Raw genomic sequence first — 27,994 nt, 5'->3', positions numbered from 1 at the left:
GAATAAGCATATTCATTTAAACAAGCTGATTTCTATAATAAACAGGTTGAAATAGTCTAACTACATTGGCAGATATTTTCACTTAGAATCAGAGGGGCGTAGGTGACATTTGACTAACTTTACAGGCGAGCCAGAAGAAACCATACTTTGTCCTGACTTCAATCTTTAATATTAAAACTTCATAAACACGTTGGTGACAATATACTTAAATATTTTGACATTTATCAAAAAAATATATATTTTGACCTTGAATAGTTCTGCATAATCAGTGTTTCAGGTCTTTTGATTTTTGATTAATAATCCTGGATTGGTCTAGACTTCACGTGTGCCCTTTTGGCAGAGAGTGCACATTTGATATATATTTATATATATATATATATAACTAATTTCCCCCTAAAATGTCACTTACGCCCCTCTGATTCACCCCTCTTTATTATCTTGAGGAAAAAATAGGACTCAATAACTATATTAATTTCTGAGGATGATTTATTTTTGCAGAGCGAAAGATAATATGATCATAAAGTGGTGAATTAGCTCCACGTTGACTACCTAACATTAAAATGCTGCTTATAGGTGAAAGCATACGTAATAATAATACAATTATATTTAATATTAAAACACTATGAAAGGGGACATTATGGTGACAAAACTGGCTTACATAAGTTCTACTTGTACTGGTGTATTTGTACAGTGCAGTATTGCGGATCTTAATACTTCTTCCACTACTGGCCACAGCTGGTCAAATGATGCAGAAGCAGTGTATTGGAGACTAAAGGACTTTGCACACCAAGTCCGTATTTTTCATATGCGTTTTTTTTTATCCATCATTGATAGGATAAAAATCTTTACACCCAGAAACCTTGTACACTGAGTCTGATGCATTTTATTATTCTCTTTGTTGCGAAAATTTGCAATACAACTGACATCAGCAAGAAGCTATAATTTAACTGCCTACAGCACAATTCACTACGGTCTAATCTTTCCTACATCCGTTGTTTTGTGACCATACCTGATTCCAAACTGTTCTGCAATCACCGGACACAACCTATCTTTAAATCTGCATCTCTGTATTCTTGTATTTCTTCATCGTAAAGTGCTTTATGCCGGGAGAAGTGAATACGTTTATCAGATGCCAGTTTGGACGAACGGTGGCTCTGAGTGGTCAATCAACCCTCTTTTGCCTTTTGACGGATGCAAAAAAAAGAAAGAAAATCTAACCTGTTAGGAAAGCTTTAATGACGGATGAAAGTTTCTGATTCGGCATGTAAGCGTGATTAAAACAACGTGAGGTCATGTTTATTTATAAATGTGCGACAATTTGGTGTGCAAAAGGCCTTTACTGTACACTTGTAAGCAAATGTGTGTGTGCCTGTGGTTGTGTTTATAGACGCTGTGTGTTTGTGTTTGTGTCATACATAATTCATCCTTGCAACTTGCTGGAGGTCTTAAGCTGTACATTTCCCTGGTCGTCTAGAACTCTGAAGTTAATGCCAGACGCGGGTTGTCCCGTCTTGAGAGCGAGGCCGTCAAACTGTACGGACATTTAGACGTTATTTGTTCTGACTGACTGATTTTAAGCAACCCAGGATGGATGTGAACAGATTCTGTCAGCCGCTTGAATGTACAGTAAAGTGGACCTCAAAGCCCGGCTCGCCCTCATGCTAAATTTAAACCTGCCATCTTGGTCAGCGGCGGACCTCTCATGTTCCTCCAGAAAAGCACTTAGGACGTGGGAGGAGCCGGGATTTCGGCACCGCTGTGATGTCGTCAAACTTTCTTCTTTCTTTTTTTTTTCTGAAGGAAATCCATTAGGAGCGTTTGTTGAACAGCGCAGCACTTTTGTTGTTTGGCTGACATCGGTAAGGGAAGTCAAAGAATTCACTGATTAGCTGTGATTTAGAAGAGGCTGACAGAAGCTTTAACGTCGTACAAACAGAGTTCCTTTGTAAGCTTTTTTAGAGCTCGCTGTGAAGGACACGGAACATCACATGTAGACGTTAACGGTCATGATGTGATCATTTGAACTATATTTTACCTCCATAACAGGGCTGCAACTAACGATTATTTTCATTGTCAATTAATCTACAGGATTATTTTGTGAAAATGGTGAAAAATGCACGTCACAATTTTTTTGTGTTGTCTGACCAACAGTCCAAAACCCAAAGATATTCAATTAACTATCACGGAAAACGAGGGCTACTATTGGTCATAGTGTTGTCACGATACGGGAATTTCTAAAGTCGATAAAATACCTTGAAAAATATAGATATTTTAAAAATTGTAGATTTTTATTAAAAGATAAATAGTTGTGTGTGTGTGTGTGTGTGTGTGTGTGTGTGTGTGTGTGTGTGTGTGTGTGTGTGTGTGTGTGTGTGTGTGTCAACTCGCTGTCGGAGAGGAGAGAGAGCAGAAAGTGCCGCTGGTACCCGTTTATCAATACTGCAGAGAATGAGTATTGAAACCATTTAAATATTCAGTATCGATATATATCGATACTTCATTATTTTAAAACACTAATTATATATATACACTTAATTTTTGCATTGTATTGATTTTCAATTGTATGATTTATTTCCTGTCAATTAACTAATGGATTAATCGAATAATCATTGCAGCTTTAATCAGTCTAACATAAATTGTTATTATCTTTTTTCCTATATTAAATTCATAAATCACTTCTAAATTATGAATGCACAAAATATATACATTTAATTAACGTAATTCAATTTTCAATATATTAATATTAAACGTAGACATAACCACTACTCAGCTGCACTTCAGGGACACCAGAAAGGAAGATCATACCATCGTAGAGTATTCCTGCCTTTTTTTATCCCAGGTTTAGAGAAGTGTATTTGGCTTGAACCTGACCCTGATGTGAGCAAACCCTTGTTATCTGTGTGTGTGTGTGTGTGTGTGTGTGTGTGTGTGTGTGTGTGTGTGTGTGTGTGTGTGTGTGTGTGTGTGTGTGTGTGTGTGTGTGTGTGTGTGTGTGTGTGTGTGTGTGTGTGCGCGTGTGTGTGTGGACTTATGGCGGGCATATGGTGCAGTTCAGTGAAACCCATAAATCATCTTCATCCCCTCCTTTTCCTCCCGGGGATCTGAGGTCTTAGGTTCCATTCTCACAGAGCGGCCGCCACTACTGTTTGTACATGCACTGCTGATACATACACACACACACAAACACACACATATACACACACAAACACACACACACAGCAGGTTTTATCGTATCGTGTGGCTGAAGGTCCTGTGACATTAATAACTAGATCACGTAACATTAGTTATCTTGAATAATATCATATGTAATCTCAGTAATCGTCTCTGGCTCTCAACTGCATTTGAATATGCATTCAAAGCTGTTATGTTATTTAAAAAATATGAATTACAGCAATACGCGTACAGAAACTTTATTTGTGAACTATGTAGAAAAGTGTTCAAGCAGCCTGGGAGTTTATTTTTCAAATTTACATCCCCATAAAAGATGGTTATATAAATCATATTATTACTTTTCCCAGGAATTAAAAAATGCAAATCCCAGTTTAGGTATGTATTGTGGGATTTTACAGTAAAATCAATGATAAGATTTTAATGGCATCCTTATGCACATTACAGCAGGACTTATGGGTTGGACAGCATGTCATAGTAGTTGCACCCTTTGTCATCATGTCCCTGTCCCAGTTAAGTCACCGAGCATGCTCAGATGAGGATTAGCAATCTATTGGCAAGAGAGTCTGATCCACGGAGCCCGCAGCCCATTGGTCAGCTGGACAGATGGGCGTTTGGCAAAGGGGGAGGGGAGGTCAGACGAACCAAATCCTAAAACCCCGTCATACACCTATCCAGCCGCCATGACCCCACATGACTTCATCTGCTCAGAGCTGTAGAATAACATGCAACCGCAATCCACCATCCTCATCTCACTCCCGTCCTCGCATTTTTTATAAAGATTGAACTTGCCCTCAGACTGAGAGAGATTGGATCATGTCTGGAAAATCATGTGACATATTAATAAGATGCATGCTGTCACTCCGTCCGCCACCATTAGGTGTTCCGGCAAAAACGTTAACTGGTCCTGAATCACAATGGCTTTATTAGTGTGGAGCTAAATCAACGTCCAGCACTCCGGTAATAAATGATGAGAATGCTGAGACTGACAGGTGGCATTAAACATTATTGTTATCATTTCTCCTGCTACATTAATACAAGTGACAAATGATCTCATTATATGCAAATGCATTTGTGTGGTAGACACCTAAAAGCGTGTCCGAGCACGGACTGCACGCTGTATGCTCGCTGCGTGTGTGTGTGTGTGTCAGAGTGTGTCGTGGGACAGTTAGTGAGTCCATCTGTACAGACAGACAGGCACATGTCCAGGGATGATGTAATGGATCAGATTAGATTGTTTATGCATTGCGTGAGAGAGTGATGGCGCTGTTGCATGCCTGAAAATGACACTAAGACCTTGGCCCCTGCCTTTTTTTTTACCTTTTACATGCAGAGTCCATTGCCTCCAGCGGTTCTGTTTCTGTAGCTGGAGACTCACATTTCAGCTCTCTAAAGCCTCATCATTCAGATCTAAGTGAAGGTAGGCTCTTGCAAAATAGTTAGGCTTGTTTGTAATTTAGTTATGATTGTAGTGTGATTATAGTAGAATAGAGAGCTATATGAGTATGATGGTTAAAAGTTATGTAAACTCCTGCTTTCAATGATGATGTAGAGCTTACAAATCCCCCGATAGCCCGAGATTAAAGCCTGCCAGATCCCTCTTTCCTGTGCCTGGTTTACACTTTCTCCATCGCTGCTTTCCCACTGTCTAAAAAAAATATATATATATACTTGTACTACCAGTAAATGGAATTAAAATGTCAACATTTTCTGTACAACATACATGTATTAATGCGTGTATGAAGGTGCAGCATCTCACCAGCAGGGGGCAACAAATCCACTCACTTAGGTTTAGGAAAAACGTCATGGTTGGGCTTAAAATAAGTACGTAAACTAAGTAAAATACGTATGGAAACAACATAAGATCAGTACTGAGAACACATGACAAGCGTCACTAACGTAACTTAGAAAACAAAATAGCGGTCTCCCCTGGGTTTGTTGGACCCATCCACCTCCCCTCTTACCCATCATAAGCGGTCTTTCTCCCTTTTTATTTTATGTCACTAGCTCTGAGGAAGAGTGTTCTTATTGCACACTTTTGCCTTGCGCATTATCGTGTCATTCACACTAGGGCTGTCGCAATAACCGCAATATTGCAATACCGCGCTGTTGACAAGCCAAATGCATGGGATGGCAAGCAGCCGCCACAACCGCTATGTTCACATTTTTTCTTCTCAGATTCTTTGCAATGGGCGCGCCGCATATTTCGCATGTATCCAGAGCAAGTACTCTACCGTGTGCAGACATTATTTTTACTTTGGCGAATATTCTGTATTATATCAACCAGACACAACCAAAGCGCCTCAGCTGAAAAAAAAACGCTGGCCCTCTGTGTTCTGCATTTAACAATAAACAAGTATTTAATTTGTTTTAAAATGATCATCTTTGTCATTTAAAGAACAACAATATACCTAATAATAGCCTAAAATAAAGCTTATTTATACAGAACTAAAATCAGGATAAATTAAGTCATTTGTAAAAAATGACAATAATACCGCATATTGCGCTGTTGAGCCAATCATTATCACCGCAGGGGCGATTCCTTCACCGCAATTCCAGCCCTAATTCACACACCTTTTTGTGCGACCAAGCTGAAATAGCGTGATAATCAGCCAGGACATCAGAACAGTTTAAATAGGATTAAATTGGGAAACGTATACCAGTAGTTTTATATATTCAAATTATGCCGTTGTTAATATACACCACTGTACAGCACTCAGTAATTAATTCATTGCCGTTGTGAAGGTGAGAGATGAACATGTCCATTATTTTTCATCTCTCAGATTTAGAGATGACAAAACTGAGTGTGTGCAAACACATATGCACACACCCATACACAACATTGTAAGTGTAAAACAGAGTAATACACTTTGACAAACACTGTGTGATTTCATTTTACAACCATATTAACAATAGTCACACCTTTAACAGTCACTGTGTTTTGCAGGGAAAAAAAACACAATTCTCCAGCACTGAAAGGGTTGTGGAACAGCTTTTTGAGTTTAGCCTATCTCAGCAGTGTGAAATCACACTTATCATTGTGTGTTATCACTTCTGTGTGTGTGAACGTGCATGCTCTTGTGTGTGTGTGTGTGTATGTGCACATTTGAAGAGGGAAAAAAAGGAAAGCTAGGCTTTCGTTGGATAAACAATCTGAGGCTGCATCTCTTATGCTAATGTCTTAGCCTGCTCATTCCTCATTGCATTTACATTCTCTGTCCTCATGCAACTGATGCCACAGACACGAGAGCTCCACCAGCACAAGCCAGAGTTACAGACAGCTCAACCCCTCTAACAGACAACGTGTTACACACCAGGCCTTTGTCTGAGCTTCCACTGGTACCCATGGGAGAATCTGACACACTTCCCGTTACAGCAGAGGTTCACCCTCCTTCAGCATCCTCTCCGTCAGAGGAACACCGAGTTTCCCTGACACCGGAGCAGTTCACACCTTCAGAGACGATCCCCGAACATTCACATCTGTCTCACACGGTCCCAAAGGAGTCCACACATCATTCGGCCGTTGATCATCCTCATCATCAACACAATCCAATCACAATAGATTCCGTCTTGACTCATCTTCACCATCACACGAGCCTGCACGAAACTGAAAAACACTCGGAGCCGAGGCATAGTGAGAGAGGAGGTAAGGCACACACCCGTAGCTCTAGATGACAGTAGATATAGAGTAGAGTAGAGGCTGCCAGAAAATAGAATAATCTCATTTCCAGCCAGCGGGATGGTTTTTATGGTGTGGAACCTTTCGGAAGTGGACAATTTTCCAGAGGTGAAAGTGACTGGCATACAGAAGCTTTCATGATCTCGTTGTTCGGCATCATATCGCATGTCAGAGACGCTTATTCAATTTACGAGTGGCAGTTAAATCGAGTTAATGTGGGTGAGTGAGAGGCAGTACGAGCACTGGCAGTGGAAGGTTTACGATAGGTTTGTCGCAGTAGTCGGTGTTACACGGTGTTCGGGCATACACAAATTACATTACTTGCCCACCACCCCCACCATCGTTTTGCTTTTCTTAAAGAAATAGAACTAATTTAGTTATTTTTTGCATATCAGCGATGTGTTATCAATACATAGTCGGACGACGGATGCTAAAAACTGAAAGCGAATGTGTCTGCCCTGTACAGAGTAGCAGGAGTCAGATTTCACATACACGGGACGAGAGAGAGTTGACAGACAAGACGATGGTGGAGGATTTGGTGTCAAGCAAAAGCACCCATTTGGTAATATTTGGGATTTAAACACAATGTTATAAGGGAGCCATAACGTTAAAGGTGGGGACACACCAAGTCGACATCAAAGAACTAGCGGCGACGAAGGCCACCAGTTGCATCGCCTCACGTCGCCTTTGTCTTTGGCTAAAATGTTGTAGGGTTTTTACAACCAGTGCTTTTACAAAATATTTAAACAATGACATTTTTGATGAATAATCATCAGTAATGTGGATATGATGACTAAAGGGGTAAATGCGAATAATAGAACAGCTAGAACAGTTTGATAAGTTCAGAAAATTACATCACTTGCAGCCTTTAAAACAAGGAAAAGAACATTTATGCCATATCACAGTATTTTCGATATTCAAAATCTAGGACAATAGTCTCAAACCAAGATATGGATATTATATAGATATATTGCCCAGCTCTAAGTGGCAGTGAAATCTAGTTCATGTGGATGAGTGAGTGAGAGGCAGTGTGAGCGCTGGCAGTGGAAGGTTTGCGAACATTGTCTTTGCATCATCCAGAGACATTGAGAGGATTGTGGAGCATCAGCCACAGGATCAGAGTGACGGAGAGACATGAAGAGGTAACAGGAGAGACAGAATCAGGACTAAGCCCAAAACATCCCCCTTGACATGAACCTCAACTTACTACGGTATAGATACATAGCAAAAGTGTCAAGTGTCAAGATATAAATAAAACAATCACGTGATCTTCGAGGTCCCTTCTGTCAGTCAACGTAGAGCAACGGGAACCCCGAAAGCTCCGTCTGCCAGTGTCTGATGTCAGGTGGTTCGGGCTGCGCTGATTGAGATTAATGCCAAGAACATTTCGAATCACTCCTACCCCCAAGGCGGCACGGGTTACTGAGATTAAATGCATTTATGCTCACTGCTGTGCTACATCAGCCTTTTGAAACAACTGTGATTCAGAGATCTGCGCTCCCACTAGAGAGTATTTTTTCCAGTGTGTATGCACGTGTGTGCAGCTGTGACAGATGTGTGAGAGAGTAGGTCCAGTGGGGCCAGAGTCGGACATGAGTAGAGGAAGGCCGGGGTTACTTTGATGAGATGTAATGATGGCATGATGCCAGTTGTGTGAAATGGTCCAGGGTGCTGTGAGAACAGCTGCTGGCGTCCTGTCTCGCTGGAGCCCCAGGGATGGGGAGGGATGACGAGGGAGCGAGTGGGCGGGAGATAGCCTGGAGGGGGACGCTCTGCAGGGGAGCAGGATGCTTGCAGGATGCCCCCCTCTGAAGAAGACGTACATCGCCTGTTCAAAAACACCTCAAGGGGAAACACAGATGGATGCATGAAGCATTGTATTCTCTTGTGGTCTGGTGATCATTAGTCCCTAAATGACGTGCACAGTGTGGTCGCTTCATGTGATTGGTTATTTATATTTTTAGTTTTAATCACCTCTGTGAGGAGGACTGTGGTGTTTTGATTTATTGAATTGTGCCCGTGTTGCAGTGAATAAAAAAAGGTAAAAGGAAGAAGAGGCTTGATCCATAAACTGAACTAGTTTCACATCTCTCTTCTTTCATTTGTAGCCCTGAAAACTTGAAGCAAAGGATCCTGGGAATGGCATAAAGCCCTCTGGGAAAGTGGAACATGCAGAGAAAAAGGGAAGGAAAGGAAAAATTTGAGCAAGCGATGATTAAAAATGCAGTAAAACCGGGATGCGTGTGCTAGGTTGTCTCTGGTCTTGATTTGAGATTTTTCGTGTGAGTGCACCACAGATTAAATCTCAACATAAGGAGGTCCACCCATAAGAAGACAGTACAGTATATAGCATCCTATGAATATTCATATTAAATATACGGGAGCAGAAATAACAGCAGAACAGATCTTTTTTTATTATGGAAGGGAACAAAGAAACGAGCACATGTGGAGAGTTAGAACAAGAGAACAAGTACTTGTCAGAAAATTTCATGACATTCAGATAAAAGGAAGTGCATGTCATTTCTTTCACACCCAGAGTGAAAGTGTAGTGATGAAGGAGTTTCTCAAGCCTCCCTGACTCTCACAGCTTTTTCCCCCAAGCCCAGGGCTGAGGCCCCTGATGGGGCAATCCACTATCTGACAGAGAGAGAAAGGAAGAGAAAAGGAAAACAAGGTCTCGGAGGAAGACGGGAAGGGAGAGAGAGAGAGGCAGACGATATCAGAAATCTTTACCCACTGCAGTATCAGCCTAATTATACAGTTCTCATTGTTCGGGGTTGCTTAGGAAAGAGCATGTAAATGATGTCTGTTCTTGTTGTGTTAATAACGATTGTGGTTTGTCAGTCTCCCACAATTCTGACGGACACGTACATGAGAGTCATGGCCACAAAACCTCATCTGAGCACGGGGAAGAGAAAGAAAGAATAACTGAAAAGACAGGTATTATTATTTTATATGTAGTAGTGGCGATGTTCTTGTAGATTTATATACTGTAGTCTGGCGCAGTAAATATGCAGTAGATATACTTTTATTGTGAGTTAAGCTTGACAGCTCAGTGAATACTGGGACCCTAAAAATGGAAAAGTCACTGACATGATAGTCTGTCACTCAACATAAGCAAAAGAGCTAAATCATAATTTTGGCACCAATAGTGGTGTCATATTTTTATCTGCCTGACAGCAGGATGAAGTAGAAATGGATACAGAATTGATTTATTGTTCAGGGCGAGTTGCTGAGAAAAGAGCATATAAAATGTATACCACTGGATGTTTTTGCTTGTTATCTCAATGATGATTGTGGTGTTTCAGACCCCCACAAGTCTGAGGAGCACGTACTTGAGACTCATGGCCACAAAACAGCAACCTCATCTGAACACGGGGAGGAAAGTAATGCTGAAAGGAAAGGTATATCTTATGTATGTAGTGGTAGCAATGGTAGATAAACTTCCACCACGAGTTAAACTTACAACAAAACCAATGTATCGCAATTTTCTTTGCGATTTTGGAATTGATTTTTTAATTTCAGAATTGATATATTTGCTTCATTTGAGTCTATGTGGAGGTAGAAGGAAGTTACTGCTTTTATTGTTGTAGTCTGAGTAACGTGACGTCATATCCGTTCCGTATCCATCAACCAAAACAAACCGCAGCCGGAAGCAACGAGAAAGTACAAAAGGGCGGAGGGTCGGCATGGATAGAACCTGCACCCTCACATTTTAAATCCAAAGTTGCAATAAATCGTAATATTGGATCACAATACTTAAAAATCGCAATTATCGAATCAGTATCGTGGTAGTATCGAATCGCAAGATAGGTGAATCATGCCAGCCCTACAAAACATGGTCCCCTAAAGAAAATAGAAACAGTAGAAATATATGTATATTTTTTGTTTCAGTCTCCCACAAGTCTGAAGGACATGTACATGAGACTCATGGCCACAAAACAACCTCATCTGGACACGGGGAAGGTATCTCTTTTGTATGTACTGTAGTGGTTGTAGCTAACTGTAGTGGTAGAAATATGCAAAACTGTCTCATATCTGTGAAACTGTGTTAATTATGATTGTGGTGTGTCAGTCCCGCACAAGTCTGAGGAACACGTTCATGAGAGTCATGGCCACAAAACAACCACAACCTCATCTGGACACGGGGAGAAAAGAGAGGAGGAGAAAGAAAGAAAAACTGAGGAGACAGGTATATCTTCTATATGTAAAGGCAAAAAGTATAAATCTACTACAGCATATGTAGATTTATTTACTGTGGTTTACCTTTTGCGCAGATGTACCGTAGAAAAATGTAACTTGGCAACTCACAGCAAAACATGGTCCCCTAAAAAAATTGGAGGCAGCAGATATATATGTAAATTTCTGTTTGTTATTTCAATGACAATTGCGGTGTTTCAGTCTCCCACAAGTCTGAGGGAAACGTTCACGAGACTCATGGCCACAAAACAACAACTTCATCTGGGCACGGGGAGGAAAAGAAGCATGAGGAGCATAACAAAATAAATGCTGAAAGGAAAGGTATTTCTTTTATATGAAGTGGAGGCAAAGTTCTCCAAGATTTACATACTGTAGTTTACTTGTGGTGCAGCAAATATGCAGTAGATAAACTTTCCTCACAAGCTAAACCTAGCCCTGGAAACAGGGAAACAGCAGAAATGTATCAACATGTTTTCTTGTTGTTATGTTAATGAATATTGTGGTGTTTCAGTCCCCCACAAGTCCGAGGAGCACGTACATGAGACTCATGGCCACGTACAAGAGACTCATGGCCATGTACCAGAGACTCATAGCCAAACACAAGAGAATCATGGCCATGTACCAGAGACTCATAGCCAAACACAAGAGAATCATGGCCATGTACAAGAGACTCATAGCCAAACACAAGAGAATCATGGCCATGTACCAGAGACTCATAGCCAGGGGCATCAGACTCATGGCCATGTACAAGAGACTCATGGCCACGTACAAGAGACTCATGGCCACGTACAAAAGACTCATGGCAACATACAAGAGACTCATGGCCACGTACAAGAGACTCATGGCCACGTACAAGAGACTCATGGCCAGGGACATCAAACTCATGGCCACGCACAAGAGACTCATGGTCAGGGACATCAAACTCATGACCATGCACCAGAGACTCATGGCCACGTACAAGAGACTCATGGCCACGTACAAGAGACTCATGGCCATGTACAAGAGACTCATGGTCAGGGACATCAAACTCATGACCATGCACCAGAGACTCATGGCCACGTACAAGAGACTCATGGCCACGTACAAGAGACTCATGGCCATGTACAAGAGACTCATGGCCAGGGACATCAAACTCATGGCCACGCACAAGAGACTCATGGTCAGGGACATCAAACTCATGGCCATGCACCAGAGACTCATGGCCACACACAAGAGACTCATGGCCACACACTAGAGACTCATGGCCACGCACAAGAGACTCATGGCCACGTACAAGAAACTCATGACCACGTACAAGAGACTCATGGCCACGCACAAGAGACTCATGGCCACAAAACAACCTCATCTGGACACGGGGAAGGTATTACTTTCGTATGTCTCTTCAGTGACATGATAACAGTGATCTCAAGTTATACTGCTAAATCTAAATTTGGTATTGAGTGATTGAAAGAAAAGAGAAAGACAAGAGTAATATGTTTAAAAGATTGATATGCTTTATTGGTTGTTTAGGTTGCAAAAAGACAGCAAATAACATTTTACCTCATAGGATGTTTTTGCTTGTTATTTCAATTACAATTGTGGTGTTTCAGTTTCCCACACATCTGAGGGACACGGACATCAGATTCATGGCCAGGGACATCAGACTCATGGCCACGTACAAGAGACTCATGGCCAGGTACAAGAAACTCATAGCCAGGGACATCAGACTCATGGCCACGTACAAGAGACTCATGGCCACGTACAAGAGACTCATGGCCACGTACAAGAGACTCATGGACACGCACATGAGACTCATGGCCACGTACAAAAGACTCATGGCCATGTACAAGAGACTCATGGCCACATAAAAGAGACTCATGGACACGTTGATGAGACTCATGGCCACGCACAAGAGACTCATGGCCACGCACAAGAGACTCATGGCCAAGGACAAAAGACTCATGGACACGTACAAGAGACTCATGGCCACATAAAAGAGACTCATGGATACATTGATGAGACTCATGGCCACGTACAAGAGACTCATGGCCACGCACAAGAGACTCATGGCCACGCACAAGAGACTCATGGCCACACACAAGAGACTCATGGCCACGCACAAGAGACTCATGGCCACGCACAAGAGACTCATGGCCATGCACAAGAGACTCATGGCCACGTACAAGAGACTCATGGCCACGCACAAGAGACTCATGGCCATGCACAAGAGACTCATGGCCACGTACAAGAGACTCATGGCCACGTACAAGAGACTCATGGCCATGCACAAAAGACTCATGGCCTGATACGGGAAGCTCATGGCCATGCACAAGAGACTCATGGCCACGTGCAAGAGACTCTTGGCCACGTACAAAAGACTCATGGCCACGTTGATGAGGTTCATGGCCATGCACAAGGGACTCATGGCCACATAAAAGAAACTCATGGCCACACACAAAAGACTCATGGCCACATAGATGAGACTCATGGCCACGTACAAAAGACTCATGGCCAAGCACAAGAGACTCATGGCCACACACAAAAGACTCATGGCCACGTTGATGAGACTCATGGCCATGCACAAGAGACTCATGGCCACGTACAAAAGACTCATGGCCACGCACAAGAGACTCATGGCCACGTACAAAAGATTCATGGCCAAATACAAGAGACTCATGGCCATGCACAAGAAAGACATGGCCATGTACAAAAGACTCATGGCCACGTACAAGAGACTCATGGCCACGCACAAGAGACTCATGGCCACGTACAAGAGACTCATGGCCACGCACAAGAGACTCATGGCCACGTACAAGAGACTCATGGCCACGTACAAGATACTCATGGCCTGGGACATCAGACTCATGGCCACGTACAAGATACTCATGGCCACACAAAAGAGACTCATGGCCAGGGACATCAGACTCATGGCCATGTACAAGAGACTCATGGCCAGGGACATCAGACTCATGGCCATGTACAAGATACTCATGGCCACACAAAAGAGACTCACGGCCAGGGACATCAGACTCATGGCCATGTACAAGATACTCATGGCCACACAAAAGAGACTCACGGCCAGGGACATCAGACTCATGGCCACGTACAAGAAACTCATGGACACGCACATGAGAGAGACTCCCCGAAATACACCTTTGGGAAAGAGGATGAAGACAGAGACGAGAGAGCAAGAGAGAAACGGAAAGGTAGAATTTGAAGATGAGTTGTAGTAGCACAGTGATTCATAACTGGTTGCTCATTGGGACCCAAAGTCTATCATGATGAGGTTAATAGGTGACACAGTATTGCATTTATAGCTCCATTAAATGTGGTGATTTGAATCATTTGAGCCCACGGTTGATCATCATTTTCTTGGTTTAATGTTCAAAATGACATTTTTTATTCATCTTCTTCACCTGAGGCTGCAAAGTTTAATAGGTCTGTATGATTTTTCAGGGAAAATAATAAGAATTACCCACTTGGAGTATCTTCAAGACAAAACCATCCCGAACGTTTCCCACAACAGTTTTTCTTCAACAGATGAAGTTTGCCCAGTTGTCATGGAAGTGTAGATGTGGCAATTTCCATTTCCAGATTGGGAGGTCATTTTTGGCTTTGGAAACAGCAGATGGCAAAACAATCTGGACACAAACGATCATATCACACCATGTATGATCAAAAGCTCCAGAACAGCTATCTCACCACAAGATCCACTGTGGTGAGTTTCCAAGGTCAAGAATGAACTTTCAAGTTAATCTTTTTGGACTGTTTTGAAAATGATTTGCTTTAAAAACAAGCCACGTCAGTTTCCAGTAGTACACCCCAGATATTAAAAAAAGTCAAATATTAACCTGTCAAACCATATTTGAGTCATGTGCAGCACTACAGTAGTTCCTTCCTTGCACACAGACTCTTGCAAAAAATCTTGAGGAAGACTTTTGGGTTCCATCCAACCAGTTAAGAAACACTGCACTAGGTGAAGATTATTTCAGCTTTATAGAACAAAGCAATCCCCTTCCTTAAGGTAGACTCTAGTGGGAATCCCAGCCGCCTAATCCATAAAACCTCTCTGTAGTACTGATGCTCACCTATACCTGCCCCAGCTGTGTGAAGGTATAGTTAGTGCCGTAGATGACTGTAGCAGAGTGAATGATGCTGAGATCAATCTTAAACAAAGATTCCTTCATCCCTCAAGGGCTTCTGAAACTCTTGATCTCAGGAGAGCCCCAGGCCAGACAGTTGTTTGGGATCATACACGATGATTTCAGAGGTAAGAGCAGCACCTGGTCTGAAGATACAGACTGGAGACTCGAGCTTGGTTAAGTCCTCTGGATTCTTTGGTTCTGATCAGTGGATTGTTAACTCTTCCTGTCTTTTGACTTAAGTGTGGATGCTGTCTTTCAAGCAGAAAACCTGTGGAAAAATTCCTTTCATTGCATGTTTTATGTGTTTCATTTTGCTCATTCTTTCCCCATGCAACTCCCTCTTGGTTGCTTTATGTGCATGATCAAGGTAAGTCTTGAGAATTTAAATTCATATTAAACCATCAGACAATTGCAGACATTGACATTCCTGTTTATTGATTTTTTTGAAAGGATGCTTGTTAGCAAAATGTACCATTATTCCTTCAACCTCAGAGACTCTTTGATGCAGGCACCTCTCTTACTTTCGCTCAATTTGAACCGTCTTTCACAGTTAACAATTCACAATTGATAAACACCAATAAAGCACCATCTTGACTCGTAACGTTAATTTGTGGAACAATGTCCCATCGCCTCTCTAGTCTGTGGAGTAATTGGCCATTTATATTTAATTAGGCAGTTCTTCCCCCACTGCTAGCATGGTTTCCTCAGTGCTGAGAGAGGCACTTTATGGCGCTGCTCTCGCTGGCTTCCTTTTAAACCAGCTCATTAATATTTCAGCTGGTATCATCAACCAAACAATAATAAAATAATAATGTGACGGCTGATTAAACAGCTAAACTCCGACTTTTTAATGTGCATTTAAATGTGTATTTGCATAAACATGCCTGGTAAACGCCTCTTTAGAGGACAGTGATGCCTTGCAGCACACTATTGCAGGCAACTTCTAAAGCTTAATAAAACCTTAATTAGGTACCGTCCTCAGCCAAGATAATCGTAGAGAAAATGTAGAGCAACACATGCTGCAACCCTCTGCACAATGCAGATCCTACGGTAAATGATATCAGGCTTTCATTTCTCCCTCTTAGGAAAAATTATACAAAAAGGTCTTACACCATTCTCCACAGCGTCTTTTTTTTTTTTTAGCTTTGGTTTGAGGGTGTGAAATATGGAAGAAGTCTTAATTTATCAAGCGTACGAGCATGTGGAGTAAAAACCTGCAATCAAATCCTCTCGGATAATTCATGAATTACAAAGGGAAAATTTAATTAAGAGCTCTGATTGTGCGGCGCTTTATGAAAGAGAATTTAAGACTGTGGAAATGACGAACAAACAGTGAAAAAGAGAGGAAAGGCGGTGGAGGTTTTCTATGAGGTTAAGTGGTGTCGGACCGATTTCGTGGTGTCAGGTGCAGCCGGAAAACACCTACTGTACAGTATCACTCACCTCAAACTCCCTTGGTTATGATTCTGTAGCTTATAATCTACTCAACTGGTAATGCAATTAAATTCCCAGACACAATTAACATGCCTGTACTCACACAGTATACACAAACAAGCATGCACACACACACACACACACACACACACACACACACACACACACACACACACACACACACACACACACACAAACACTCACAAGATAGTGGAATTCCCATCAGTAATCAGTGTAGCCCAGTGAAGCAGACTCAGCAAACCTGTGAGTGTAGTAATGGAGAGGGAGTGGTCTGTCTTTATTGAACCAATATAGAGTCAGAAAGGCAAGTCATAAAACACACTCAGAGTCATTCATTTGTTCGCTGACGTCTCAAACTAAAACCATCAGACATATCTGTTAGTGCAAGTCGTTTATCATTTCCCACTGTCCCTGAAGAATCCCACGAGAATGCTTAAAAAAGATACTACCCTATCCAAAGTATTGACTGCCTATCGTTCCTCTAGTAAAAGAAACATGTCTCTGTTCTTTCAGACTGTGAGTGCTACGGCCACTCCAACCGCTGCAGCTACATCGACTACCTGAACATCATCACATGCGTCAGCTGCAAGCACAACACCAGGGGCCAGAACTGCCAACACTGCAGACTGGGATACTTCCGCAACGCCTCTGCCGAACTGGATGATGAGAGCGTCTGCATCGGTCAGTCTGCAGGGGGAAAAAGGGGAGTGTGTGGAGGGGGACGGTTTGTGTGTGTGTGTGTGTGTGTGTGTGTGTGTGTGTTTGTCAGCGTGGTAGTGGAGTGTGTGGAAAGGGACGGGTTGTGTGTGTGCGTGTGTGTCAGTGTGGTAGTGGAGTGTGTGGAGGGGGACGGTTTGTGTCTACTCGGATGTTTTTTTTAAAGTGAAGATCACCACTTCTTCCAGATCTTCAATAATAATAATAATAATAATAGCTTGGATTTATATAGCGCCTTTCATGAAACCCAAGGACGCTTAACAAAGACATAAATAAACACAACAAATGTAACAGAAGCTAGAGGCCATAGGCCTTGGTGAAGAGGTGGGTTTTGAGGAGTCTTTTGAAGGTGTCCAGAGATGGTGCGTTGCGGAGCTCTATGGGGAGAGAGTTCCAAAGTGTGGGGGCTGTCACACTGAAGGCTCTGTCCCCAAAAGTTCTCATTCTTGTGTGAGGGACGGAGAGCTGACCCGTGCCTGAGGATCTAAGGTTCCGGGGCTGTGTGTAAGGGTGGAGGAGGTCAGATAAATACTGAGGAGCCAGGGCGTTGAGGGATTTGTAGGTGAGGAGGAGGATTTTGTAGGTGATGCGGGACTTGACCGGGAGCCAGTGGAGGTGGATGAGGGTATTCACCTGTCTGTCAATAACTTTCCATTGTTTGTACATAAAAACATTTACGTGTTTAGGCTCCACTGCTCTGCAGTATTATCCTTAATCTAAGGGAGCTACTGTATGTATAAAAAGGTTTAGAAGTCCAACATTGTTCGACTAATACTCATGCAAACACCCTCAAGCACCCTTTAAGCTGAAAGGCAACACTTCATTTCAAATCTAGAAAAATAACGAGCAAAAATGATTTTTAAAAAAACATACAACTGTTATAATATTTGAGTCAGTCTTATTAAGGCCATGTCCTCATAAGAAGCCACACAGTTTGCATAGCTGTGGAGCTAAAATCTGGTGTTGATTTTGGATGCATCTGTAGGTGGACTACAGGGGGTTGGAGGGTAAACTCGTGACGGTTGGGGCGCACACAGACTTTGGAGTCAGCACAAATAAGGCCCCATTAGCTCATCTGCCAGCACACTGGCAACAGAAACCAGTTCACACCACGCGTCTCCAGAGCAAGACATCTTGCCATCCCAAACACTAATGCATTTTGCACACAGCTACTTATTCGCTCTCAGTGGCTCATATACAATCCTAATATTAATGCACATGACCCGCAAACACACGGATACCAACCGCATTGCTGTGGTTGTGTAATTAGCTTGTATGAATATTTTATAATTTTATTATAAATGAGTTAATTTGATCGTGGGTTGAAGTGAACTGACTCTGGTTCAGTCGACTGACAGATGCAGTGCAGATATGCAGCTCTGCAGTTTTTTACCGTCTCTGATCTGCTTCCACTGATCTGGATATCTGTCAGCTTCTATAAATAACATGTTTTTGTAATGATAATTACTTGCAGAAATATGGGTAATTTATTATTTGAAAGAAAGAGGGAAATCTGTCTGACATTAATCTTAGTAAGTAGTTCGCACTTTCAATACGACAAAAATATACAAGTTGTTGTGATTGGTAGGGAGGGAGAGTTCAGGGTGTTTCTGATAATAAATATTAGAGGTAGATAGATTAATTGGTTTGGATTAATCGGCACCAACAGGACGTTCTACAAACTATCGTTATCGGCAGAACTGGGCTCCGATAGTGGCCGGTTTCCCTTTTTGAATGATGAACGCAGGACGTACGTGCTAACTGGCCGTCGGCTGTAGTCTTTGCGGTGTGTTCGAGTGCAACTTGTCGGCCACGACAAAGGCGATGTGAGGTGACGCAACAGTCGGCCACATGCAAAATGCAATGTGATTTATTAAACCGCACTACTTTTCATTCCAGATATGTATCACATTATCTGTGTGAGTTCTATATATAAAAATAAACACACATTGCATCTGAATTTTCTGGTGCATGGTTGGCAAAACACAAAATAATTCTGGCTGAAAAGGGCTGTAATTTCAGGTCTGAATCTCTGCAGCATATTGGGACGTCTTTGAAGAAACCCCACCTTACACAGCACTGCAGCTCTGAAAAGGCATCAATACCAAAAGACAAATCTGTGGTCTGCATACAAATGCGCAAATTTTGGGCTGAACTTAATTCAACTCTAGGTCAAATCCCTATTCTAAATGCCTCTCTCTCTGTCTCTCTTTTTCCTCTCTTCTTTTCAGAGTGCAACTGCAACCAGATGGGTTCTGTTCATGACCGGTGTAACGGCACAGGCTTCTGCCAGTGTAAAGATGGAGCCACGGGGGCCAAGTGTGACGACTGTCTGTTTGGATACTACTGGAAACAAGGCTGTTACCGTGAGTATAAGGAGGACGATTTTTGATTTCTGAAAAATCCAGTGATGAACACATGTTGTAGCCTTCCAGGACCTTTGCGAGTGTGCCACTTACTGTAGCTAGCGTGTGCATCTCCCGATGTTTTCTTTACTCCCGGGGGAATAGATCATGTAGCTCATTAGCAGCATCAGCTGCTCCTCTAATTGATGACCCTGTCACTCTTTAACCCCATTACAGGGAATGGCCTTCCTCTACCATCTACCATCTAGTGAGGCCTCAGTCTCACATAGACCCTCCACACACACACATACACACACACACATACATATTAAACCTGCACAGCCTGTGGGTTTATTTCTTACAATATGGGGCATATTGTCGTAAATAGTATGTTTTACATTTGACATCTTACTCCAAATACTCCTATGCAACAGAGCCAATTATCTTTGGTGTAATAAAACATGTTAGCTCATGTAATTACTTTCTGTCATGGAAGCCTGATCCTCTCTATTTTCTCTCAGTACATTTTTAGGTCAAGTATCTTGAGCAGTACAACTACTTCTGGGCTTTTCCTAATGCATTTTATATAGGGCTGTCAAAGCTAACGCGATAATAACGTGTTAACAAATTTGTTTTAAATGGCACTAATTTCTTTAACACATTAACGCAACTTGTGATTTTTAGGTTGTAGCGGGCTCAGTTTTAAAGCTAGAGTGAAGATTCTGATACAGTATCATATGAAACTAGAAAACCTAAGGAATCCATTGGTACCAACCAATAAATTAAATTTTGTTGAGGAAACACTGGCATGGCCATTTTTGAAAGGGGTCCCTTGACCTCTGACCTCCAGATATGTGAATGAAAATGGGTTCTATGGGAAAGTCATAGTCAAGTCAGCACACTGACACACTAACAGCTGTTGACAGCTGTTGGGCTGCAGTTTGCCATGTTATGATTTGAGCATATTTTTTATGCTAACTGCAGTACCTGTGAGGGTTTCTGGACAATATTTGTCATTGTTTTGTGTTGTTAATTAATTTCCAATAATAAATATATACATACATTTGCATAAAGCGAGCATATTTGTCCACTCCTATGTTGATAAGAGTGTTAAATACTTGACAAATCTCCCTTTAAGGTACATTTTAAACAGATAAAAAAATGTGCGATTAATCACAATTAACTATGGACAATCATGCGATTAATAGTGATTAAATATTTGAATCGATTGACAGCCCTAATTTTATAGCATTTTAACAATGTTATTTGCTCCTCCGATCATTACTTAATAAATATCACCCATGCAGTGTATTTCTGCTGGGTTTGAGACAATGATTTTAACTTGACCCTGAGAAAATGCAGGCTCAAGAAAAACAGAGAAAAGAACTGCAAAAACAGAAAAAGGCAGGTGTTACCTGTTGTTGTCCCTGAGGCAAAGACTGGAGAATTTATCTTGCCTCTTTCCTTCCTCCTGCTTTCTTTCTACTTTGTTCTTTCTGCCCTGAATTCTTCACCTCCCCCTGCATCTCTATTTCCCATCATGCTTTTCCTAACATTGCCCCTCCTTATTTTCCCTCACCTGTCTTTCTCCTCGCCGTACATCTTTCTTTCGTCTTTGTGCTCTTTTACTCCCCCACTATCCTTTTACTGCCTGTCACTCCGTCACTTTGCCGTGCCCTCTTTATTCCCCAACTCTCATTCTCCTTACCTCTGCATTTCCTCTGCTTCTCTGTCTGTCTGCCTTCGTCTCCGCTCACAGTTAACGTCTGCGACGAGGAGATGCTCCTGTGTCAGAACGGAGGAACGTGCTACCAGAGCCAGAAGTGCATCTGCCCTCCAGAGTTTAAAGGGGTGCTGTGCCAACACTCCCGCTGCGAGGCGGGCAAGGACTGCAACGCCGCCTCTTCCCTGCACCTTACCACGGCCACCCTGCTGCTCTGCACTCTGCTAGCCCACCTGCTGGCCACGTTAACTCCCCACTGAGCCACGATAAAAAAAACCTCAGACTGAGGAGAGTGTGTGTATATGTGTGTGTACGCGAGGCGAGGCGTGACCCACAGTGGGTTAGGGCCGCCTCAGTCGTGGACCCGATGAACACACACACTGCAGCACTTGCGAAAGCGCACACACTCACACAACACTGACTAGCCCCTTTCAAACACACATATACACACACACACACACACCTCACAGGACTGTTATGATACTGAGTGTGTGCTCAGGTGTGAGAAGGACAAACAGAGGAAAAAAGGGGAGCGACCTCAGAGAAAAAAGATGCAGACGAAGGGGGGAAATAATCATACCAACCACTGTTCCCTTTATTCCTGAGCTGGAGCAATGTGCATCAAACCAAAAAGCATAAACTAAACACTTAAATCACCACTGTTTCACTTCAAAGGGAATGGCTGTTGTACCCACAAGGACCTTTTTCTTTTTTTCTTTTTTCTTGGTTGAGTTGAGGATCTCACCTCCGTTTGACTGACGGCCAACGTGCTTCTGGTCAGACTCGACACGACGGACGAGTCGGGAGGCGAGGTGCCCATTTGATCCTGCTGCTGAGGCCTACATAGTATATTAACCAGGTTTCATTTCAAAAGATGATACTTGATTTTACATTTATTCTATTTCTGCTGCATTCTTTTTTTAAAAATTATATCTTCAGTCATTGTATCTAATGTGCCCACTAACAGTCGCTGAGATTATACAGATCATATAATATCCAGGGGGTTACGAATTATTAAAAAATTTAGTCACTATTATGGTTGTTATAGGAATGAGTGATTGTTGCCACACTTAGCGAGATTTAATCTTCACACAGTATTCAGGAAGCAGAATTTAACAGAATTGAACTTATCAGAAGTCTAAAAAGAGAGAGAAAAGATATCGACCACGTATCAATATTATATGACATTATTTGAATATTTTTTGTAGAAATTATTTTTGTTTGGAGTTACAATAAATTATAAAAAATTACATTTACAAGTATTCCAAATGAGCATTTTATTACACTGAGTGTAAACCTTGCAGTAAATATGACTGTTATTTGCCTTCTTGCTTGTACTTTTTTTCATTCAATCAAATGTCCGTGATTATATGCTGTTAACATCTTCTTTTTTTCCAGTGGGATGAAAAAAAAAGTAATCTATTTGATCTATTTCATTCACTTTGGACATGGTATTGAATGCTCATAATTACAAACAGACTATTCCAGCAGTCTGTCTGACAATCACAAAGAACTGCTTTTTCTGTCAAGAGAATATAAATTATTTTATTCTGATAAAAGTTGCAAAGAGCTTTTTATATCTGAAAATGTCACTTGCAGATACAGAACAAGTGATGGGCTAATTAGAAATATTCTCCATTGTACAAATGGGGGAGATTTAATGATTCACGACAGTCGTGAGACACAGAGCGGCTGACCTTGAGGCCACATCTCTAACTCTCCTTTGCAAAGTTGTTCCAGTTACAGGTGCACCCGATTCGTCAGTTATCAGGCCATTAAATAGGCGTTATCAGTTGCTGTAAGCACCATAGATGTGGGTCATTAGGGGCCTACTATGCCTACCACGTTGTAAAAGTGAAAGTGAAACTTAAATGCAACACGTTTTTACACGTTTTTACACGTTGTAAAGCTGAATAAAACGTCACATTTCGAACACAAAAAGGCTTCTTTAGGTTTAGGCAATAAAACTATAACTTCTTTAGATTTAAACAACAAAACTACAACTTCTTTAGGTTTAGGCAATAAAACTACAACTTCTTTAGGTTTAGGCAACAAAAACAGGTTTAGGCAATAAAACTACATATTCTTTACGTTTAGGCAACAAAACTACAACTTCTTTAGGTTTAGGTTTTTGGTTTCAACCCTGTGTTTTAATTACTAAGGTCGCTAGAGGTCGCTGGCGTGTTCTTTTAGACCTTCTTTTGGTGATCGACCAAGTGAAGAGATGATAAAACCTACAAGTGGGTGTAGTAGGCCCCTAATGACCCACATGTATGGGGTAACTGATAACACCTATGTAATAGCCTGACAACAGTCTAATCGTCAGTACAGGTTGTGTTTAGCAAAAATGTCCTTCACGTTTGTTTGTTTTTCCCTTAGCAAAACTATAACATAATTTCGCTGAGAAATGTTCAATTGCTGAGTCAGCCCAGGTACACAGTGGATAAAGAGATGTGAATGCAGCGTTACACCAGGATACAGTGTACATCAAAGATAAAAGAAAAGAGACTAAGCCTGTGAGAAATGACAAGACAGGGATTCTTGTATTACTTCTCTGTTTTCTGAGCTGGTGGTTCCTGTATTAGCTATTCTGTGTGTAGGGCTCATCCCCTCTGAGCCTGAATGGTGTCAAGAACTGAGGCTTGGGAGGGAATAGTTTATGAATGTAGAACAACGAGAAATGATGTAAAGAAGGAATACATTTTATTGTGGATCAAATGGCAGGTAGTGCTCGTAGTCAAAAAGTGTATTGCAGTAGCATATTGTATGCAGTAATGACTGACTGTATTATGATGGATGATATACAGTACAAACATCATACCTGTGACCAAGGGGAATGTGATACAGTTTGGATGATTATAAATCCATCCAGTGGTGGAAGAAGTACTCCTATCTTTTGCTTAAAGCAGCGGTGGGTAGAATTGGAGCAAATATGATTAAAAAAATATTTTTTATAAAACGGTCACTATATCCTGACAGTGAGACAGGTAATCTGAAAAAACTCATGTGCTTCTGTGTCCTCCGGTGTCCTCCGGTGCTCCTAATGGCATCTGCAACCAATCAGAGCCGAGCTGGAGCCTTGCCGTCTCTGAGCAGCTGTCGATCACTCGCTAACTCCGATCAAACAGTCAAACTAGGCAGCGCTGATCAAATATTAATCAATATTCTGTTCCTGTAATGCCTATTTCTCGCATAAAATGTTTTCAGAAACATCTTGTAGTGTACTGTTTAGCTGTAAAATGAGAAAGTTTGTGACGCGGCAGCCATGTTGAGATGTTGAGGAAATACCAAGCACCGGCCGGAGCACAGCCAATAGGAACGCTCTCTGTCTGAAATGACCTGTGATTGGCCAAAGTCTTCCGTCACGGGCTAGATTTTCTAAAGCCTGAAAACAGAGTCATGAGGAGGTGCAGAAGTCTAGTTTTCTATCAGAACACTTGAATTACAATATGCTGAAAGGTTATTATGGAATTTTTGCTCAATGATGCCAAAAACATTCTGCCTACTGACGCTTTAAGTAAGAAATACTCTGTTACAAGATTAATTCATGCATTCAAAATTGAAAAAGGGCAAACATTTTAAAATACTTAAAGTACCAAAAGTAAGCCTAAGTAGGTCTACTCGTTATACAGAATGTCCCATTTAAGAATAATACATACATTATATAATTGGATTATAATGATTGATTCTGATTCATATTAATATCATTCATGTGTAAGCGTCACTTTAATGTTGCAGCTAGTAAAGGTGGGGATAATTTTTAACAAATTTATATACTGCTGTGTAGCTTAATCTACTGTATAATAATACGTCATAACGTATGTATTACTTACATTTTGTATTATTAATCTGAATCTGTAAAGTAACTACAGCTGTCAAATACAATGTAGTGGAGTAGTAGTTTAAGTACAGTACTTAAGTAAATGTACTTAGTTATTTTTCCGCCACTGGACATGAAATATGAGAGAAGTACAAAGACTGGAAAAGGTTCATTAATTCTTAATAATACAAATAATAATAATACATTTATTAATAAAGAACTTTTCAAAACATGTTACAAAGTGCTTCACAAGACAATAAAAGCAGAGATATGAAGCAAAAGTAAACTATTAAAACAGAACATCGCAGAACACATCAATAACAGTAAAACAGTAAAGTGGTAAAACAAGGCGATCAAAACAAATATATATACGTAAATGTGTATAAATATAAACACAAACGGGCTCATTCTACCTTCTAAAATTATAAGGCAGAGCTCGACACACTGAAACTTAAAGGAATAGTTTAACATTTTAAATGTGCTTTTTCTCTTTTTTGCCAAAAGCTACTAGCTAAATGAAGAAGATAGATACGACTGTACAGTAAATATGAAGCTACAGCCAGCAGTTAGTTAGCTTAGCTTAGTATAAAGACAGGAAGCAGGGGGAAACAGCTCGGCTGGCTCTCTCCAAAGGTAAAAAAAAATACACCTACAATAACTTCTAAATAGGGCTGGATATCGGTATATGATGCTGGTAAGAGGGACATACTCATACAAGTCAATTGTAATTCAAGTCACAACACAACAGGACCCATTGACATTGTTCCATTCAGGAGCTTCATGTACAAAATAATCTGTGCCGACGTTTAACAAATGAGACATATTCCATTCATACATTGTTAATCAAGATAAAACCTGCTGTTCATTTCTTCCATGAATGAAATCTGACAAATGAGATTGGAAGTGCCAAATGATGCCTCTGTTCAAGACACAACTGTGAATAACTTTATCATTAGGGTTTATTACAGTAATAAATGAATATTCAGATCAACCCTACCTACCTAATTAAATTAAAATGGAGCAACGCTGTGCTTTGCTGCTTCGAGATGAACCCGCAGACATATAAAAAATGAATGAGAGTAAACACCCAGGACAACAGGAAAAGCTCCTCTTTTTATTTCACAGCTGAATAGCTGAATAATGAGTGTAGAAGAAGCTAAATCATCTCATGTGTTCTCTCTTTACAGAGAGTGAGTGGGTTTCATAAGTATATTCCAAAGTGGTCAGGTACATACAGTGAGACAACCCAAACATGTTTATTAATATAAAGAGCAGTGTTTGGCCGTAGCAGCACTAGAAGTAGCGGTGTAACTATATTTCTCAGTAGCGTGAGGTAGCGTCCACTCAAGCTACATTTCCCCCAAGCATTTCTGAAGCTCAAGCACAGCGGAACATTCTGCTGCAGTCTGAATTAAAACTGCTAAAGATCAGTAAGCCATACTGCATGTGATTATCATAAAGTGGGCATGTCTGTAAAGGGGAGACTCGTGGGTACCCATAGAACACATTTTCATTCACATATCTTGAGGTCAGAGGTCAAGGGACCCCTTTGAGAACGGCCATGCCAGTTTTTCTTCGCCAAAATTTAGCGCGACTTTGGAGCGTTATTTAGCCTCCTCTGTGACAAGCTAGTATGACATGGTTGGTACCAATAGATTCATTAGGTTTCTAGATTCATATGATACCAGTATCTTCACTCTAGCTTTAAAACTGAGTCGGCTACAACCTAAAGACCGCAAGTTGCGTTAAAGAAATTAGTGACGTTAAAATGACTTTGCATTATTATCGCGTTAACATTGAGAGCCCTAATTATTAAATTATTTTGTAATTTACATTAGGCCTATATATATATTTATATTATATACATTGACTTGGACTGAAGTTGGTTCGATGTAAAAAAAAAGAAGTAAAATAGCTTCGATGTAGTTAACTACTTTTGCCGTGTTGCTATAGCTTAGCTTTCTACATTTCTCTGGGAGTATAGCTTCAGTGTAGTGAAGCTTCATTTAACGTAGAGTAACTGGTAGCTTAGATCAAAACACTTTCCAAGTAGCTTTCCCAACACTGACAGAGAGATGGAGAGCACTGCTCATACAGAAACAAGGACATACTGTCAAAGCCATACCATGAACATACAACACTTATCATCTGATCTGATAAATTGACTGTAGCACCTACCAACGCTGGTGTGTAAGAGATCAGAGACGTGGACGAACAGTGGTTGAATAAGTTTCTCTTTGGCCTCCTGAATTAGACTCAATGTTTGGTGAATGTCTCTATTTGTCCCCGTCATCTCTGTACTGTTTTCCCAGCTGTACCACTGCCTCGTGTTTGGAGTATTTTCGGCTGTGGATTTGGGTCCTTGAGGCTTCCACGTCTTAACTGCCCTAAAATTTCCTTTGTTTTAGCCTTCCTCATGTTGTGCCCATGGGTCTCTGCCAGTCATACTTTGCACAGCCCTACCATTTACTTGTGCATGACCTGATTTCTCTTCTGGGGTCATGTGTTTCTCCGGGGTTTCACTGATCTCATGTTTGATCGTCTTTCGTAGAAAGATGTAGGGTTAGAGAGGTACAATGAGCCTTTGGTAGACAGATCCCTCTGGGTGAGGCATGACTGAGCACCTCGTGTTGTTTTATGGATGCGATTTAGCTCAAAAACCAGAAGTCCTGCTCTGTTTATACACCGACATCCTCACATCCTACTTTGTATCAAGAACTCAGATCAGGCGGTCTCACATGTGTAATTCTTCTTAAGAATATA

The 27,994-nt window shown here is 41.3% G+C and overlaps 1 protein-coding gene across 6 annotated transcripts in view; it reads left to right on the top strand.

Moving 5' to 3' along the window:
• The window catches only part of ntng2b (netrin g2b), a 71,604-nt gene extending 48,870 nt beyond the window's left edge, over window positions 1-22,734 (top strand). For 2 of the 6 annotated variants that reach the window (XM_074618862.1, XM_074618861.1), the window contains 3 exons: window positions 17,140-17,307; window positions 19,575-19,709; window positions 21,448-22,734. In XM_074618862.1, the coding sequence (XP_074474963.1) occupies window positions 17,140-17,307; window positions 19,575-19,709; window positions 21,448-21,671 (527 nt within the window). In that variant the 3' untranslated portion in view covers window positions 21,672-22,734. Of the gene's footprint in view, window positions 1-4,501; window positions 4,589-6,409; window positions 6,815-9,691; window positions 9,788-10,741; window positions 10,825-10,922; window positions 11,040-11,248; window positions 11,369-11,558; window positions 12,659-17,139; window positions 17,308-19,574; window positions 19,710-21,447 lie in introns of those variants that run through there. The other 4 variants (XM_074618856.1, XM_074618859.1, XM_074618860.1 and 1 more) reach the window with 4 other exon arrangements.
• The last annotated feature ends 5,260 nt before the right edge of the window (window positions 22,735-27,994 follow it).

Source organism: Sebastes fasciatus, chromosome 19 (assembly GCF_043250625.1).
Source record: "Sebastes fasciatus isolate fSebFas1 chromosome 19, fSebFas1.pri, whole genome shotgun sequence".
Taxonomy (NCBI): domain Eukaryota; kingdom Metazoa; phylum Chordata; class Actinopteri; order Perciformes; family Sebastidae; genus Sebastes; species Sebastes fasciatus.
Note: the sequence above shows the minus strand (reverse complement) of the source record. Positions and strands in the feature narration are given on the sequence as shown.